The 14,009-nt window shown below is 46.7% G+C and overlaps 1 protein-coding gene and 1 pseudogene across 1 annotated transcript; both read left to right on the top strand.

The window, feature by feature from the left end:
- The first annotated feature begins 576 nt into the window (after nt 1-576).
- On the top strand, nt 577-1,688 carry LOC137216976 (melanoma-associated antigen B1-like). Its single transcript, XM_067723124.1, has one exon. The coding sequence runs from the start codon at nt 577-579 to the stop codon at nt 1,615-1,617; it is 1,041 nt and encodes a 346-aa protein (XP_067579225.1). The 3' UTR covers nt 1,618-1,688.
- Nucleotides 1,689-11,234: 9,546 nt separating this feature from the next.
- On the top strand, nt 11,235-12,429 carry LOC137216868 (melanoma-associated antigen B4-like; annotated as a pseudogene).
- Nucleotides 12,430-14,009: the final 1,580 nt, after the last annotated feature.

Below are 14,009 nucleotides of genomic sequence, written 5' to 3'. Positions count from 1 at the left end.
CGCACCAGGGGCAGCAGGAGGGGTCCCAGACCCTTGGTGTCGACAAGATGAGAACACTGAATGGTTGAGGACCAACGAGTTCAGGACAGAGCAGGCCCCACAGAAGTGTCAGCGCTGTGCACCCCGACAGTGTCCATGACTCAGTTCCTTCTCGTGGGCCCCAGGGAGCTCTGAGGTGTCACCTTTAGAGCAGCACAGGAAAGAGGTCCCGGCCCTACCAAGAGTCGATGTGACAATCCTGTTTGTGAACGAAAGGGCCCCTTGGAACCCAGAGAGGGCCTACCCTACCACGATCTGTGGTCACCGCCGTCAGCCACAGGCAGGGCTGGCAGGCTGTAGCCTGAGGCTCACTCACTCTCGCTTCTTACCCTGGGTTCTCGGGACAGGCTGACCAAGAACAAGAGCCTAGTGGTTCCTAGAGCAGTGCCCTCAAGGAAACGTGCAGAGCGGCCTTCTTCAAGTCAGGGTGGGACCTCCCTGCTGAAGGTGCTCACACCCTCTCACCTTCCCTCCTCCAGGTTCCAGCATCACCTGCTCTCCTGCCCACTCCCCCGCTTGCTGTCCCTGCCCATAGTCATGCCTCGGGGGCAGAAGAGTAAGCTCCGTGCCCGTGAGAAGCGCCACCAGGCCCGGAGGGAGACCCAGAATCACGGGGGTGCTCAGGCCACTGCAGCACAGAGAGAAGAGTCGCCCTCGTGCCCCTCTTCTCCTTCTCAGGGTACTCCCCCGAGCTCCCCTGCTGCTGGCACTCGCCAGGAGCCTCAGGGAGCCCCAGCCACTAGCTCTCGTGCTGCAGGGGTTTCAGGCCCAGGATCTGATGTGCGCGCCAAGGGCCCGGTTCAGGCAAGGAAAAGTTCCTCCCGCGCCTCAGCCTCTGGTGAGAGCTTTCAGAGAGATCCTCTGATCAAGAAGGTGGGAAGGTTGACAGAATTCCTGCTGGAGAGGTATACAGTGGAAGAGCCCATTATAAAGGCAGACTTGCTGAAGCTTGTGAACAAAAGGTACAAGGGGAAGTTCCCTGAGATCCTCAGGAGAGCTGCTGAGTGCGTTCAGCTGATCTTTGGTCTTGAGTTGAAGGAAGTCAAGCCGGGTGGTGATTCCTATACCCTTGGCAGCAAGCTACATGTCAGCGACGATGGGCGTCGGAGCAGTGGCTGGCGGTTTCGGAAGAATGGGCTTCTGATGCTTCTACTCGGTGTGATCTTCTTGCATGGCGACCGTGCCTCTGCGGAGGAGATCTGGGAATTCCTGAATGGTTTGGGTGTTTATGTTGGAAGGTGTCACATAATCTTTGGGGAGCCCAGGAAGCTTATCACAGAAGATCTGGTGCAGGAAAAGTATCTGGTGTATCGTCAGGTGCGCGACAGCAATCCCCTGCGCTATGAGTTCCTGTGGGGCCGGAGAGCCCGCGCTGAAACCAGCAAGATGAAAGTCCTGGAGTTTGTGGCCAGGGTGGCTGGTACCGTCCCCAGTGCCTTTCCAGTCCATTATGAAGATGCTTTGAGAGATGAGGAAGACAGAGCCCGATCCCAAGCCAGAGCTGCAGCCAGGGCTCTAACTCGTATCAAGGCCAGTGCGCCTTCCAAGGTCATGTCTAGCAGTTCCTCCCACCCTTAGTGAGGTCTGAGGCAGCTTCTTCACTTTGTGTTTGACCAACGCTGCCAACCTTTTCAGTAGTGAGAGGCTAAGCTGGGGCTGGAAAGATCATAATATATATCTTCTTTGTGTTCCTGTTTTACACTAGTATCTTTCAAATGTTTCTTTTAGTAGAATGTTTCTTTAGATTCAGAATCCAAGTTTATAAATGACATGGATCACATATTTGTTGTTGTTTATCAGGTTTAAGCGTAAGAGTTTAGGTACTGTGTAGTACGATGTGAAAACTCCTTGCATCTTTCTGGGGTTGGGGTTCTGGACTGAGATAATATGGCATTGGAATAGGAATTTTCTTGGAAATGTGAAAGAATGCTGTGGTTTTAAAATGAAAAGCAAAGTAAAGTTTAGTCAAATTTTGGTTTGTCTTATTCACCTTTGTCTTTCTCTTTGTAAAATTCAAAGATATACACCTAGATGTCCTTAGCTTATTCAAGAATGCCGACAAAATTGGATAGTAATAAGTTACATTCCTCACTCAGTGCCTAATTGATTCGCATCTGTAATTGAGCATCTGCTCTTTGGAAGGTTCTGTGCTGGTAGTGATAATGCTAAGATAAAAAAGACCCTGCACCTGCCTGTAGATGTTGAGAGTATAAGAGCAGCTATTATATAAGGAAGGTGGTGTGATGGAAAAACCCAGTGAGGATGGTGGGGAGAGAGTCCAGATGAGAGCAGTGAAGTATAAATTCTCTTAGCCAGAACACTTTCAGGTTTAGGTTATTTTGCAAATCCCTCCTTGGGAGGTAATTTTAAGTTGGCTGCATGGTGGGCTAGATGAGGCTGTGATAATGGTGAGCAGGGGTCCAGTGCTTTTGCCCCGGTGCAGGTGAACACGGTGCCCAAACAAACCAGGTGTTTTATGCAGATTGTCTCCTTTGTGGTGGGATGCTGAGAAGCCCCTGTGCTGGCACTCTGTGCCCTGGGCTGGAGGAGCCCCAGCCCGCTCCATTAATTAGTTATCGGGTTTTTTTAATTGGAGTATAATTGCTTTACAATGTTGTGTTAGTTTCTGCTGTGCAACGAAGTGAATCATCTACACGTATACATATATCCCCTCCCTGCTGGACTTCCTCCCACCCATCTAGGTGGTCACAGAGCACCAAGCTGAGCTCCCTGTGCTGTACAGCAGGTTCCCACTAGCTGTCTATTTGACACATGGTAGTGCACGTAGGTCAATCCTAATCTCCCAATTCATGCCACCCCCCCTTCCCCCGTGTCCACATGTCCGTTCTCTATATCTGCATCTCTGTTCCTGCCCTGCAAAGAGGTTCAACTGTACCAGTTATCTAGATTCCACATATATGCGTTAATATATGAGATTTGTTTGTCTTGAGTGTAATCTGGCAGAACTCCTAAATGGGCCCAGATTTTGGTGGTGATGAAACACATGAAAATCGGCGGGGTTTTGGGAGGCAGGGGAATTATTGGTCCTTGACACAAATTCTATAAGGTTTGATTTGCATCCTGGTGGAACCCCTGCCTCCACAAATGAAACAACATATTCTCTGATAGGGAAAATGTACTCAGGGTTACTTGCTAAGGAGCACTTTGGTTAATTCATCTTTCTTTGTCCTAGAGGCCCGCATAGTCTCTGACATCTCCTGGATAAAATGAAAAATTCCTAGAGATGAGGGTATCTCTAGGACAGAGAAGACCAGTCTCTTCTGGTATGAAAATAAGCATCATAATAACTGCCATGCATGAAAGACCCAGACATCGCCAGCCACTGTGCCAGGTGCTTTACATATATCACATATGTTCCGACAGTTCTATAAGAGGAGGCTTATCAGACCCACTTGGCAGACAAAGAACTTGCAGTATTCTCCGGACTGGTAAAGTGACAGAACCGGGAGTACAGCCCGGTCTGAATTCCTCCAGAGCCCATACTGTTCCACTCCTCCCAGCCTGAGGCAGCCCTTCTGTCTCTTAATCCATTTCTCCTCTCACTGCTCCGTGACGTCTCTCAGGCAATAAGAAAGAGGAACTTGTAGCCAAAATATTAAAAGCAGGCCTAAAGAAGGAAGGTGAACATGAGAACCAGACACCATTTGGGGATTGTCTGTGGGCTTCATTTACCTAGGATCCTCCTGCCCCTCGCCCCAGGCTTCCCTGAGAGCTGATTGCCCCGGTCCCGGCACGGGGGTCCAGTCCCAGCACTTTGCGGCATCACAGCGCCCTGCCCCTGGGTCTTCCCCAGTGTGCCCTCGTGTCCAGACTGGAAGCTGACCTGCTGGCCAGCTCTTCTCTGCATCTTCCTCTGGAGGCTGCACTCAGCTCCCGGAGGAACGGACAGCCCATATGCCCTGCCCTCCCCTGACTCGGAGCATCCCGACTCCCCGCAGATCCCGTTCGTCACCGTGGACCCCTGGGACAGCAGCTGCCCTTTCCATGTTTCTGTTCACTTCAGACAGTGACGTTTACACACCTCCTCATCCCCACTGGGTGCCTCCAACACATTCTCAGTGTTTGCAAGCCTGCTGGTGACGAGACTCTGATTTGGTATGGACTCTACAGGGCCTTGGCTTATAACCCCAAGGCTAGGGAGGCCTTGTTTGAAACAACGTGATATTTGCAGTAGGATTTTAATGAAGTGTCTTCTTTGAATCTGGCCACTGAATCCATACACTGATGAGTGAACTTAATTAAGGGGTCCAAAACCAAAGCCTTCTTCCTAAGTGGTAAAGGAGGAGGGACCAAGGAAATCACTGTGTAAACAAACATCTGCTGAGGCTGAATTCCGAAAAACCCATCTTGGAGTCCTTCTTGGAGGTGGAAAATGGTTCTTTGGCAGACATGCTAGCTTTGAATAACAAGGAAAAGTAATTCACCATCCTCCCAGTAATCCTTGTCTGTATCGGTCCCAGGGGAGATGCTGTTTGTTCAATATGCTTAATGGCACCTGTTCGGGTGTTCAGGTATGTTCAGTCAGGTGGTGGGTGGCTATGATTTTGACCATGCAACCAGAAGTTAGGAGAAAATTCCCAGCCTACTGAGGTTACACAGGTTATTGCAATTGGCAATGCAGAAAGGTACTGGTGAAAGCCCTCTCTGCTGAGATGTACAGGGTACTTTTGGAAATTAGATGGAATCCTGTATTTGAAAACATGTCTTACATAGTATGCACAAGAAAAACTTGGTGAATTTCAAGGTAAATTTGGCCTTCTCAGAAACTCCTCCAACTAACTAAGAGGGTTGTTGTCATAAGCAATTGCAGTAGTTGCTCTTTATTGAGCACATACTATACACCAGTTTATGGGAGACTGCAAACCTCATCCACATCCTGTCTTGCTCTCCTTGGGTTCCTGGGGAGACTATATTCCCAGTCCACTATATGTAATTAGGAAGGGTCACCTCCAGACCAAGGCACGAGGGAGTCAGTATGGCACCTCTGTGCTTTCTCTTCCATTCAGCAGCAAACAGAGAGAGCCCGTGTTGAGGTGTGGAGCCACGCGACGTACATAGCCGGGATCTCGGAGTCATCTGTGAGCGGTGAGCCTCTGCCAACCTTCATCAGATTTTATGTGCACAAGAAACAGACTTTTGTAGTGTTAAGTCATTCAGATATCAGGTTTTCTCTGTTGCATCAGTTAGCAGTTACTTAATCCGAGTGATACACAACTACTATTTCTTCTCTTAGGCTCATTTAAATGTTTTAATGACAGAGCTAATCATAGCATATATATTCTTCTTATAAAAACTTCTTACACACATAAATCACAATCTCCCCCCTTACAACATTGCTCGAAAATTCAGCCCCCTTTTCAAAAGTAACCACAATTAACTGTCTGGTGTGTGTCATTCTAAAGCTGATTTGAGGCTTCTTTGTACATAGATGTGCTACAAAAATATGTTGAATTTTTAAAAACACAGGGGCCACAGTGTACATATAGTTCTGTGACTTGCTCTTGTAACTTAATGGAAGTGAATGCAAGATCTTTCTGTGACAGCTTGTAAGACCCACCTCACGTTTTAAAACTGTCATCACCATTAGAAAAGGTCCCAGCCAGCCCTCTGGTCCTAAGCTACAGCGTGAAGTAGAGCCCCTCAGCCAACCTGTAGATCTGTGAGAACAAACAGTTGTTGTGTTAGGATGCTACGTTTTGTGGCTCTACATTGGGCAGTGGAAGTTTACTAATAAGTACATTAAGGGCTAGCAGTTCATATTTTAATTTTTTATGTTCTTTGTCTTCCACAGGGAGCACATACTATTCCTAAAAATATTTTTAAGGTTAAGAAAAATAAACTTCAAAAGGCATGGGAAATTCTAATTTCAGACGTTAGGGAAGCCTTTAAAATGGGAAAAATAAGCAAATAATTTACAAAAGAAGAGTGAAGTGACGCATGATTATTTCTCCTACAGAATGAAAACAAAAAGATTACCTATAGACTATTCTCTCTCCAGCTGGTGGATTGATAAAGAGAAATTTTATATCAGAGGATAAGTTCTAGTTCATGAGTTTCAACATAGTTCTGGAGCACGTTTATCTCGCACCATCTAGAAAGGCGATATGTAGTACGTAAGAGCGTGAGATTCTGGAACCAGACACCTGGTCTTTCAATCCCAGCGCTACCATTTACTAGTTGTGTAATCTTGGGTAAATTCCGTAACCTCTTTGTGCCTCTTTTCTTATCTGTAAAATTGTGATGGTAATAATACCTAACTATAAGATTATTTTGTGAATTAAGTGTAGGGCATTCAGCACGGTGCCCACGAATTCATAAGCGTTATATATGTGTTAACTATTATTTTATTATCAAAGCATTTTGCTGAGTTTTCATTGAAGGATTAATTGACATTTAATACAGGAAGAATATGGGCCCTATAGATAACCTTAACACTTAAAAACTACAATGTAGAAATACTAACCTCTGAGAGGGAATCTGTCACCTCTGTAGTCCCTAAAGCACTATCAGATGATTTCCATTAATATTAATTAGGTCAATAAAAAGTATTAATGTTTAAATACAAGCCATGGTTATCAGAAAAACTTATTAGCCTTAATACTTCACTCCCCATTTGTATAGGATAAATGAGGTAATTCAAACGAGAGAGATTTTATTTTTTATCATTAGTAAATAGCTAAGCAGTGAAGAACTGAGGAACTCAGCTTTGACCACATCTTGGACTAAGTGAGATTTAAGGATTGTTTGGTATCCAAGGATACCTCTTAATGTAATTTCTGTAAATCTGAGAAGAAAAGAGATTGTGATGGTCTCATTTGAGAGTAATATGTGGAAGAAGGACCAGAATACGTTGGAAATGCTGCCTAATCAAAGCGTTGTTTTCATGTATATTTTATAGTTTTTAAGTGATTTTTTTAGCTTAATGTTTTGTAGCTGGAACATTTTATGTCATAATTACTAGTCTCATCAGAGATTTCATTTTTATTTATACAGATATGTGGAATCTATGATTAGATGTGTGCATTTAGGCCAGTTGGACCTCCTTTATTTTACATCAATGTACTTTTGGAATTTGGAATTCTCCTTTTTCAAGTATAATGCATGTATATCTGGCACAGCTTCCTGCTTGACTCTATTGTTGTGCCTTATGTAAAATGACATTTAGTTTGCTTCTCATTGATTAGAATCAATAACATAAGTCATAATTATGTCCTGGAATAATATGCATTTCTAGTCTGGCTGCACTGTAGGTGGTGGGATATGGCCTGGGAAGCTAATCATCCTTTATCATTTCTTTCCACTTGGGAGAGGACACCCAGAACGCTAAACAGTCAACTTCGTAACTGAATATATAGGATAAAGTTGTTTATAAATTGGGGTCTCTTGTACTAAGGGGAAATATTGAGACCACTCTTTTTGCAAAACATAAATGGAGAACTAAGGCAAAGATAATTCAATCAGAATTTGTGTCATCACCTCAAGATTTCAAGCCAAACCACAAGACTAGTACACTGAAATGTGTATATGTGTTGTGATGTCAATGTCCAATTCAAGTTAACTCTACATTTTATTGATCTGATGAGCACATTTGTTTGCTAAAGCCAAAAGACAATGCAGGTTCCCTGTCAGACTGTTATGATTGAGAGACCCCCTAAATTGTTTGGACTTATTGGCTTAATTATTCCACATTTGGGAATCCATGGAAGGGTCTCTGTTCTGGAACACTGATGCATGTGAGACTGTTGTGACTGTTCTCTCCTTTGCAAAATATTCTGCTGCCTTGGCTTCTGTATTAGTCAAGATAAGCTAGGTTATGTTAGAGTGTCAAATTAATCCTGAAATCTCAGTGTTTTACCACAACAAAGGTTTATTTCTCAACCACACTACATGTTCAATGGGTATGGGGGAGGGAGGGGCATTTGGGGGTTTTCTCTGGGGCTTACCTATTCACTGAGGCAGGGGAGAGTGGGCAGAGAGTCTCTAAAGGGCTCTTCTCTGATTCAGCCAAACCCATCACTTCTTCTCCCATTTCATTGGCTGAAACCAGTCATAAATCCTCGGTTAGCCTCAAGGGGTCTGAAAAATGGAGTTTTCCATGTGCCTGAGAAGAAGGAATATAGAATTGGGTTTGGCGAGCACAGCACTGTCTGCTACAGTTTTTAAGACACTGCCCTGTCCTGGTTCTTCTGCCTCTCAATCTGTTTTTTCTCTGCCTCCTCAATGGACTTCTTTTCCGTCACCCCTTGGGGAACTGGTGCTCCCCAAGTTACCATATCCGGTCCACTATTTTTTTTCTCCCCACAACTATCCCCAGGTAACTTCATCCACTCCTCCAGTTCTAACTGCAAACTATCTGCTGCTAACTTCCAGATCTATTATCCCAAGCCCTGACCTACCCACAAAGCTTTAAACATAAATCCAACAATGACTGATTCAAGGATATCTCAAACTCAATGTGAAAAAAGATAAACACATTATTTTTTTTTCCCAACCTCATTCGTCCTCTTCCTGTATTCTTTGTCCCAGTTAGTGGCAGCATCGTATTTCCAAGTCTAGATTTCTCCCTATCATTCCCACCTCTTAATTTTGTACGCCATCTTAGCTAGGCTGTGCTGCACAGTTGTTTAGTCAGTTATCAGTCTAGATGTCCACTGTAAGGTATTTTTTAGATGTGATTAATAGTTACATCTGTAGGCTTTGAGTAAAGCAGATTGCCACCCATAGTGTGACTGGGCCTCGTGCAATCAGTTGGGGGCCCCAAGAACAAGGACTGAGGTTTCCTGAAGGAATTCAGCCTCAAGAGTGCAACACAGGGACTTCCCTGGTGGTCCAGTGGCTAAGACTCCGTGCTCCCAGTTCCGGGGGCCCCGGTTCGATCCCTGGTCAGGGAACTAGATCCCACATGCATGCTGCAACTAAGAGTTCCCATGCCGCGACTAAAGATCCCGCATGCCACAATGTGGACCAGGCGCAGCCAAAATAAATATATAAATATTAAAAAAAAAAAAGACTGCAACACAGAAACCCTGCCTGAGTTTCCAGTATGCCTGCCCTGCTATACAGACCTTGGACTCAAGACTGTAACATCTGAGTTTCTAACCTGCTGGCTTGCTCTATGAATTTTAGCGCCCTGACTTCCCCCAGCTAGGGCCTCGGGGAGGTGAGGGCTTGGTTCGGAGGCTGGAGGACTCGGGACCATAGTGGGGGGTTCAAGGCTCTGATAGACGGCACCGGCAGGATGCAGGGACCGCTGACCCCTGACCATTGGGCGTACCGGCAGAGTCCCGCCCCTGCCGTCAGCCCTCGGAGACCCCACGCCGCGCCGGATGCGGCTCCCCCCGACTTCCGCTTCGGAAGCGAGGAGGCCGACCGGGAGCCGCGGCGTTTGTTCGTCCGAGCGTGGGTTTTCAGGACTCGTCCGGAGCCACGGTGAGGACCTGAATGTAGCCTGAAGGGACCTTCCCTCCCCCCTCCCCCCATAGCAAAGGTGACCCACCTGCATCCCACCCCTGCGATCTTGTTCTTGGAGGCCCCAGCAGAGCTATCGGGCTGAATTCGGCCTAGGATGTCTCAGGCAGAAGGCCTTGGTCTGTGAGAGTAGCGCTGATTCTACAAATGGAGAAGGTCTAAGTCCTAGATGAGGGCCCTGAGTGCTAGTGAGCAGACCTCGACCCACAAAGCGGGCCACAGTGAGCAGCGCCCCTGCTCTCAGCTCTAGGAGGCCCTAGCAGGGTAGACAGATGTTGAGTGACCTAAATTCCCCTCTAGTGATGAAGGGAAATGAGGGCTACCTCATGACTCCTAAACTCAGGAGAGGAGGCTCCGGGCGGAGCTGGCAGGCTGTGGTGCCCCCTCATCTCCTCTGGAGATGGTCTCAGGGAGATGAGAGCCTTGGTCTAATGGAATAAGCCCAATTCCGCAAAGGGACCTAGTCCTCAACAGCATTCATGGTTGTGACACCGAGTGAGGATGGGGGCCCCTCCCACAAGAAACGGGGCAGCATAAAGCACCAGCCCTGTTTTCAGGCTTGGGAGAATTGGGTATTTTGACATGAGTTGCATTCACTTATTCCCAGGACATCTCAGGGAGGTGAGAGACCAGGTCAAAGGGGGCAGCCTCGGGTTGGCAGGGGAGGATTTCAGGTTATGCCAGGTGTCATGGTGAGAACCTTGAGGACTGTGGGGATGTCCCACATGAAAGCATTCAGGCCACAAAGAATCCTCACTATTAGCATCCCTGGGAGACCTCAAGCATAGATGTCAGGCAGAAACGCCCATCAGTTCCCACTACAGGCTAACAGGGAAATAAGGGTCTTGGTCTGAGGAGAGTGGTCCCATGTCAGCAGAGGGAGAAATCTTAGACCCTATCAGGAGGCACATTTAGACCTTGAATTGGGATCTTGTGTGGGACCACAAGGACTTCAGCCTGCCTGCAACAGCTTTCATTCTTGGGAGACCACGTTTAGTTAGATACGGTCATCTTCACTTCCTCCTATTGGGACACAGGCTGGGTTGGCTCTTACTATCATATAGGCATCAATTCAGGCAAAAGTTGAGCTTCTCTACCAGGAGCCCAATTGAGGAACCTGAGTGAGGACTCAAAGTGTCCAGCCCAACCCTTGGATTTCAGCCCAAGAAATCTCTGGGAAGGACTGTCAGGTAGAGCGTCTGCTTCACTTCTTTATATCACGTCTAAGAGAGGTGAGGTCCTTAGTCTGAAGGTGCATCCACCAGTCAGCAAATGGAGAGTAGTGGTTCCAAGCCTTTAAAGGAGCCAAGGTGAGGACCTTGAATGATGATCGCAATGAACTCAGGATAGAAAGGACCCTACTGAACTCGCAGCTCTGGTGTCCCCTGGCAGGGAGGTGGACTGAGGCACCCCTTCACTTCCTTCTCCTGGATCGCAGGGAGGTTTGAGGTGTCACCTTAAGAGTAGCAGCGGGGAGGGTGCCCAGGCTCTGCAGAGACCTGACATGATAATATTGAAGATGAACCGAGAGGACCCCACTGCCAGCACCTGTTGTCACCTGAGTAAATCCAAGGCAGGGCTGATAGGATGTAGAGTAAAACTCTAAGGCCTCTGTGTTTCCTCTATGGGATTCTGGGAGGACAGGCTGACCGGGAAAACAGGAACCTTGTGGGTTCCCAGAGCAGTGCCCTCAAGGAAACTTGCAGAGGCAGCCTTTGATAAAGCCAAGGTGGAATCTCCCTACTTTAAGGTGCTCACGTCATCTCATTCTCCAGCCTCCAGGTGTCCAAATCACCTGTCATTGGCCCACACTCCTGTCTGCTGTCCCTGACCACAGCCACCATGCCTCGTGGTCAGAAGAGTAAGCTCCGTGCTCGTGAGGAACGCCGCCGTAACAGAGGTGAGACCCAAGGTCTTAATGCTCAGGCCACCACAGCAGGGGTAGAAGAGACCACTTCCTCACCCGTTTCTGTTTCTCAGGGTACTCTCCCGAGCTCCGCTGCTGCTGGCACTCGCCAGGAGCCTCAGGGAGCCCCAGCCACTAGCTCTCGTGATGCAGGGGTTTCATGCCCAGGATATGATGTACGTGCCAAGGGCCAAGTTGAGGAAAGTAAAAATTCCTCCCAGGCTTCAACCTCCAGTGATCCTGGAAAGGATCTTGTAACCAGGAAGGCAGGGATGTTGGTGCAGTTCATGCTGTGTAAATATAAGATAAAGGAGCCCATTAAAAAGGGAGAAAAGCTGAAGATTGTCAACAAAAGGTATAGGGAGCACTTCCCCGAGATCCCCAGGAGAGCCTCCGAGTGCATGGAGCTGGTCTTTGGCCTAGAATTGAAGGAAGTCAAGCCCAACAGTCATTCCTATGCCCTTGTCGGCAAGCTAGATCTCACCGATGATGGGCATCGGAGCAGTGGCGGGCGGTTTCGGAAGAATGGGCCCCTGATGCCTCTCCTCGGTGTGATCTTCTTGCATGGCAACCGCGCCTCTGAGGAGGAGATCTGGGAATCCCTGAATGTTTTGGGTGTTTTTGATGGAAGGAGGCACTTCATCTTGGTGGAGCCCAGGAAGCTTATCACAGAAGATTTGGTGCAGGAAAGGTGCCTGGAGTACCACCAGGTGCCCAGCAGCGATCCGCCATGCTCTGAGTTCCTGTGGGGCCTGAGAGCCCGCGCTGAAACCAGCAAGATGAAAGTGCTGGAGGTTCTGGATGCGGAACCAGAACCGTATCTCCATGGATCTGGAGATCCACGATACGGTCCCCACTGCCTTCCCACCCCACAATGAAGAGGCTTTGAGAGATGAGGGAGAGAGAGCCCGAGCCAGGGCTGCAGCCAGGGCTGGCACTACTGCCACTGCCGTGCGCATTCCAGGGCCACATCCAGCCTCTCCTCACACCCCTAGTGAGGTCTGAAGCCCACCCATTCTTCACTTTGTGGTTGGAAAAGCCTGTTAACCAGTGTTCCTGATATGCTTAAATAACTTGTTGACTTTTTTCCTGCATTTTAAATTGGTGTTCCTTTCAACAGAAAGTTTATTTAGATTCAGAATATAAGTATATGAATGACATGGATCACACACTTATTGCTGTTTGTCAGATTTAGGAGTAAGAATTCTGTTGTTTGAAATACAAATTGGAAATCCTTAAATCACTTTTGTGGTCCAGAACAAGAATAACATCACTTTAGGATAAGAATATCCTTGGAAACATGAAAGAACAGCACGCTAAAATAGGATCAGAAGATAGCTAGGTAGCTAGATGGAGAGATAAGATAGATAAGACAGATAGAGAGCTAAAGGCAAAGTTGATCAATTCTTCGTTTGCCTTACTCCATTTAGTCTTTCTTTTGTAAATTTAAAAGATATATCCTGGATTTGCTTATGGTTTTCAAGAATGTTTGAGAATACAAATTATAGCAAATGATTTGTTCATGACTCTTATTTTACACAAACATTAACTGAGCATCTGCTCTTAAGAAGTCTCTGTGCTCGTACTGGGGATGTTTAATCAAAAAAGTCCTAGCCTCTGCCCATGCAATTACAGTTTCTCAGAGAAGCTATTATTGTATGGAAAAGGGTGAGATACTCTCTACTTCAAGAAGAGCAAGTAAAAAAGCAGGGTAAAGAGAGGGTGGAGAGAACATATTCCTTAGTTTTCATTGTTAAAAGCAGAATTTTGGCTGATTGGGAGGATTTTTTCCGGCTAGAATGCTGCATATTCTCTGACATATCTTAGATGTAAAAAAAAAAAAAAAATCCCAGCTGGATTGATGGTAACGTCTGAGGTCAAGATAATCATAGTAATAACCGCCATTCCCTAGCGTCTCAATACAAGACAGGCACAGTGACAGCTGCTTTCCATACATTACATATATTCCACCAGTCCTACAAGACAGGTCTTATCAAACTCACTTCACAGTGAAGATCCTGAGGCTCATAGAGTTAGAGTTTGGTCATGTGCCAAAATTCATAAGGCTAGTAAATGACAGGGGTGGGACTAGACTCCTGGTCTAAATTACTGTAGAGCTCGTACTGGTCTACTCCTCCTACCCTGAGACACATCCTGTGTCTTTTATTTCAGTTGTTTTCTCAGTACTTCAAACTTTGTCTTAGGTGATAAAAAGAATGGCCTTGTGCTCAAACTACTGGATTGGAATACGTAGCCAGAGCAGTAAGAATACCAAAATATTTGAGAGGTATAAATAAATGAAAGAGACAATATTCGGTGACAGTATAAGCATCTACGTTTGCGATGTTAGATAACCTCAAAAGACTAGGGGCTCTCAAAATCATCCTCACAGTCTCTTCCCTGTAGAAAGTAAATCTATCAGAACAGAAGTGACGTGGGAATCTTCATCTGGCTGATGAGATAGAATAGATCAGTGTACTTTTTTTCCCTGACAGGCTACCACCACCTGTTCTGGGACTCCTGCCTTGTGCTACAGCTTCCCCATCTCACATTACTCCTGGGCCAGGGACCCATT

This window comes from Pseudorca crassidens, chromosome X (assembly GCF_039906515.1).
Source record: "Pseudorca crassidens isolate mPseCra1 chromosome X, mPseCra1.hap1, whole genome shotgun sequence".
Classification (NCBI taxonomy): Eukaryota; Metazoa; Chordata; class Mammalia; order Artiodactyla; family Delphinidae; genus Pseudorca; species Pseudorca crassidens.
Note: the sequence above shows the minus strand (reverse complement) of the source record. Positions and strands in the feature narration are given on the sequence as shown.

Bases quoted from the DNA above. Each gene is read 5' to 3' on its own strand.
- LOC137216976 (XM_067723124.1), top strand. From the start codon at position 577: ATGCCTCGGGGGCAGAAGAGTAAGCTCCGTGCCCGTGAGAAGCGCCAC.